This window comes from Mirounga angustirostris, unplaced genomic scaffold (assembly GCF_029215605.1).
Source record: "Mirounga angustirostris isolate CCGP_5_RB_7025 unplaced genomic scaffold, mMirAng1.0.hap1 SCAF_11, whole genome shotgun sequence".
In the NCBI taxonomy this organism is placed as follows: domain Eukaryota; kingdom Metazoa; phylum Chordata; class Mammalia; order Carnivora; family Phocidae; genus Mirounga; species Mirounga angustirostris.
The window spans coordinates 94,414,049-94,418,817 of NW_026991719.1; the positions used below are offsets into that span (position 1 = coordinate 94,414,049).

General features: G+C 39.8%; 1 protein-coding gene across 1 annotated transcript; it reads left to right on the plus strand.

The window, feature by feature from the left end:
- Positions 1-371: 371 nt before the first annotated feature.
- On the plus strand, positions 372-2,954 carry AGTR2 (angiotensin II receptor type 2). The gene has a single exon (XM_045865572.2). The coding sequence runs from the start codon at positions 372-374 to the stop codon at positions 1,455-1,457; it is 1,086 nt and encodes a 361-aa protein (XP_045721528.1). The 3' UTR covers positions 1,458-2,954.
- The last annotated feature ends 1,815 nt before the right edge of the window (positions 2,955-4,769 follow it).

A 4,769-nucleotide genomic window follows, 5' to 3' on the forward strand; every position in this document is an offset into this window, starting at 1 on the left:
TTTTGAACTATCGATTTCCTTTAAGCCTTTTGAAAAGATGATAGAAATGATGGGCAAAATAGAGTTTTGTTCAGCATTTTCAGTCCCTGAGGCTGAAATGTCTTACCTGCTTGGTACTGTTGAGGAAATTCCTTTTTCTTCTTCAAGGAACAAAATCCACTCTTAAGTCACAAGGCACAGTTGTGCTTCCCAGTGTTTTCTATATTCACCCACCTTTTCTTTTCTTTTTTTTTTTTTTTTGCTTTCGACAAACTTTCAAAATGCTAATGATTTAATAATGTCCTACACTCCGTATGTGTTCTGGGAGTTCCATTTTTTTAAATTTAATTTCCACAGAAGGCGTAAGAAGTAGGAGCTACTGAGCTTGCAATATGAAGAACGTCACCCTGGCCACCATCAGCAAAAACATCACCAACAGCCTTCACTTCGGACTTGTGAACATCATTGGCAATGAGTCGACCTCTAACTGCTCGCATAAGCCGTCAGATAAGCATTTAGATGCAATTCCTATCCTCTACTATATTATTTTTGTGATTGGATTTCTTGTCAATACTATTGTGGTTACGCTGTTCTGTTGTCAAAAGGGTCCTAAAAAGGTTTCCAGCATTTACATCTTCAACCTGGCTGTGGCTGATTTGCTGCTTTTGGCTACTCTTCCTCTCTGGGCAACCTATTATTCTTACAGATATGACTGGCTCTTTGGGCCTGTGATGTGCAAAGTGTTTGGTTCTTTCCTGACCCTGAACATGTTCGCGAGCATATTTTTTATCACCTGCATGAGCGTTGATAGGTACCAGTCTGTTATCTATCCCTTTCTGTCTCAGAGAAGAAATCCCTGGCAAGCGTCTTATATCGTTCCCCTTGTTTGGTGTATGGCTTGTCTGTCCTCATTGCCAACATTCTATTTCCGAGATGTCCGAACCATTGAGTATTTGGGAGTGAATGCCTGCATTATGGCCTTCCCCCCTGAGAAATATGCCCAATGGTCAGCTGGGATTGCCTTAATGAAAAATATCCTTGGTTTTATTATCCCTTTAATATTCATAGCCACATGCTATTTTGGAATCAGAAAACACTTACTGAAGACCAATAGCTACGGGAAGAACAGAATAACTCGCGACCAAGTCCTCAAGATGGCAGCGGCTGTCGTTCTGGCGTTCATCATCTGTTGGCTTCCCTTCCATGTTCTGACCTTCCTGGATGCTCTGGCCTGGATGGGTGTCATTCATAGTTGTGAAGTTATAGCAGTCATTGACCTGGCACTTCCTTTTGCCATCCTCCTGGGATTGACCAACAGCTGCATTAATCCCTTTCTGTATTGTTTTGTTGGTAACCGGTTCCAACAGAAGCTCCGCCGTGTGTTTAGGGTTCCAATTACTTGGCTCCAAGGCAAGCGAGAGAGTGTGTCATGCCGAAAAAACAGTTCCCTTAGAGAAATGGAGACCTTTGTGTCTTAAACACGAGAGTGGAATGCATGTTCACAACACGGCTACTTGGTTCGAGGGCCCCTTGAAGGATCGTTTAATGCCTTTAGTCAAGGAGTAAGTTTCTCCCTTAATGTAATCTTTTCTCACTCTTCTAGAACAGGAAGCCAAATGTGACTCGAAGTGTTACCCAGTGACTTTCAGGAATTGCCCGGTTTCCTTCAGTTCCTGGGTACAAGACTGTCATTGGGAGGACAGAACCATAACCTAGAAGTCACTGAGGAGTTATCTCAAATGATAATTAATAGCAAATTGTGACTTGTGATTTGGGGTTTCAGATTTCTCCTTGAAAGATGCTGAAGTTGGTTTGTTTTTTTAATTGGGTTTTATATCCATTTTCATCAGGCTTTCCTCTCGAACCAAGGCCAGTTTTTTTTTTTTTTAACCCATTGCATTATTTACAAGACATCATGCTAAGAAACATGAGCTTTTCGAAGCGAAGTATACTACAGTATTGGTATTGAATTATTCAGGCTCTCGGCATATGCCTTCTACTTAAAAATATTATAAATAATAACCTTTTACATTTTATTTGAGCACAGGTTGATATTGAAGATATAGCTACATATCGAGTAGGGCTAGGGATGTAGATTAGATCACCTGTACTCCTGTATTTATCTTATTTTTACAGTTAGAGGAAGTAGAATATATAATAACATAGATTTGAGATTAACAAATATTTGAGTGTTCATTAAACTCTGAATATACGCTCTTTAGAACTTTCTATCCATTTTAACTATTGTTTGAAGATTTCTATGTTCTCTGACAATTTTTTGAAAACAATAACTAAACACTGTGTCGTGTTATAAAATGTAAAGGTCACTTTTTACATCCTTGACCTTTTGGTGCTTTGATATATAGGAAGTTGACTTGACTTTTGTTATTGATGCTTTTGTGCTGGGTTGCTTCCCAAAATATCTGGAGGGCTTCTTTAACTCTTTAGTTTGTAATAAACCTTTAACAGGCATGGGAAAAAGTTATGCCAGAATGGAGTTTTGATACCCAGGGAGACAAAGAGATCCAGCAAATGACAATTTTGGTGTCACACAAAAAAACCTACCTGCCAGGGTAGTGCCATGTATCTTTGAAGGTAGAGACCATGGGTAGTCTGAACCTATACCTAGGGCTTCTGTTTCTTCCAAATTTTATAGGATTCTGTGGCACTCTCTTAAATCAATCGCTGGTCCATGGATCTCCTTTTCCACACTATTGGAACTCCTGTCAGAGAAGTACCTAAAACTGACTGAGTCACCTAGAGTTTACTTAGAGTATGAGTCCTAATTTTAGGAGTTAGACATTTTATTCTGCACCAGCCCCACACTATACCGGGTTATCTAGGACCTTCCTAGACCAATGCTGACCTCTGAGGTAGAAATAAAGTTTCAAAGACTTTGTGTGTCTGCCAGGTTCCAGGGCTATAGATTAACGAATTCTCTCACCCCACTTTCTGGGAAATGCCTAATTTCGTGTAATCTATTATTATCAACAAAATAAATAGCTAAATGTGTAACTGACTCTAACTTGATATTTTAAATAATTTTGTAAAACATTGCATATAAATAAAATCTTTAATCGGAAGATCATGTGCACTTACTTTTTTTTTTTAAAAAGAGTTATTTATTTGAGAGAGAGAGTGGGGAGGAGGGGCAGAGGGAGAGGGAGAGAATCCCAAGCGGACTCCACACTGAGCACGGAGCCCGATGCGGGGCTCGATCTCACGATCCTGAGATCATGACCTGAGCTGAAATTGAGTCCGATGCTTCACCAACTGAGACACCCAGGAACCCTGTACTTCCTTTTTTTAAATTTTGACTACTCCCAAGTATAGATTCTTACCTTTTGTTTTATCTGTATCCTCCTTACAATCCCTAATGATACTTTATTGTTTCAGTCCCCATCATTCCTTATCTGGCTTCTTCATGGACTCTTCTAAGTCTCTCTCTCTTGAGTCTTCAACCATAATTTCTTATTAATTATGAAAAGAAAGTCCTGATTGTCTATCAGCAAGACTATAAGAGATCTGATTCTTCCCAGCTTTCCTGGCTTTTTCTGTCTCTGCCATCTCTCTCTTATACTCTATGTTCAAGCATCACAAAAGGACTTACTGCTTTTTTAAGGCCTAATGTTCTTTCATGCCCCTCTGCTTTTGTTCACACAACTCTGTCTTCCTGAACACCCCTCCAATCATTCCCCCCCTAGGATCCTTCATTCAAATGATGAACACCTACTCAGCCATTTTCACTCTGCTCATGTCAATTCCTTAACCACAATAATATTTATTATACTAATTATAATACACCCCCCCCCCTTCCCTGGAAGCCCCCTTAGTAAAGAAAATTGTTTCTCTAGTTCTTGGGATGTTAAGCCTGGATTCCACTTCCATAGGAGGCCAGTATTGAGCCCTAAGTGGTTCTTTGAGGCTTGGACTTTTTGGGGACTAAGAAGAAATGTCAGTCAAAAAGGTGGTGCATGAACATGCGAACTCGGACTGCAGAAATGTACAAAGGTATAAATATCTTCTTTTCTCTTTACAAATGTAAATTTCAGGTAAGTTTTTTGGACAGCAAATGAAACTGTTCTCATTTGGCCATATTTCCAGGTATTACCTAATCCCCTTCCTTTTTCTATGGGCCCTCCTTTATGCACCTCACCTACACAATGCCCAGGAGCCTCTTAATAATAACAACAATAGCTCCTATTAGGTGAGCATTATATGCTCTATACTATTATACATATTTTTATGAATTATCCCATTTTATTCCCACAATGACTCAATTATTCTCATTTTACAAATGAGGACACTGAGGCACAGATGAGTCCCTACTAATCTTGAAATTTGGCTCTAACAGCTGATCTGAGTAATCCCAACAGCAGTATTTAGTAGTTTAAATATGGATCCTAAGCTACCAAGCAATATTTCAGAGATGGTCTTGCACAGTCCTTAACCCTTCCCTCCAAACCTCATTGCTTGCACATCCCTGACCACAGCAGTCCAGGAACTCTGGGCAGGTGGCATATTTGCACCCATGGACAAAAGGAGAAGAGGCAGATGGATGAGGCTTTCTCTCTTATTCTCCACTGCCCTTTTCCTGTGCTCCATGCTGTAGAGAATTGCATGAAGTAACCGCTACCCTTTGCTGCCCCCACTACCCCATATACAAAGCAAGACAGTCACCTCAAATATTTCTTTTGAGCAACAAAAAAACTTCAGCTCTGAGAAATGAGATTATATGGGATTACCAGAGAAATTAATCTCTTGCAATTTGCAGAAGGAATATGCATTTT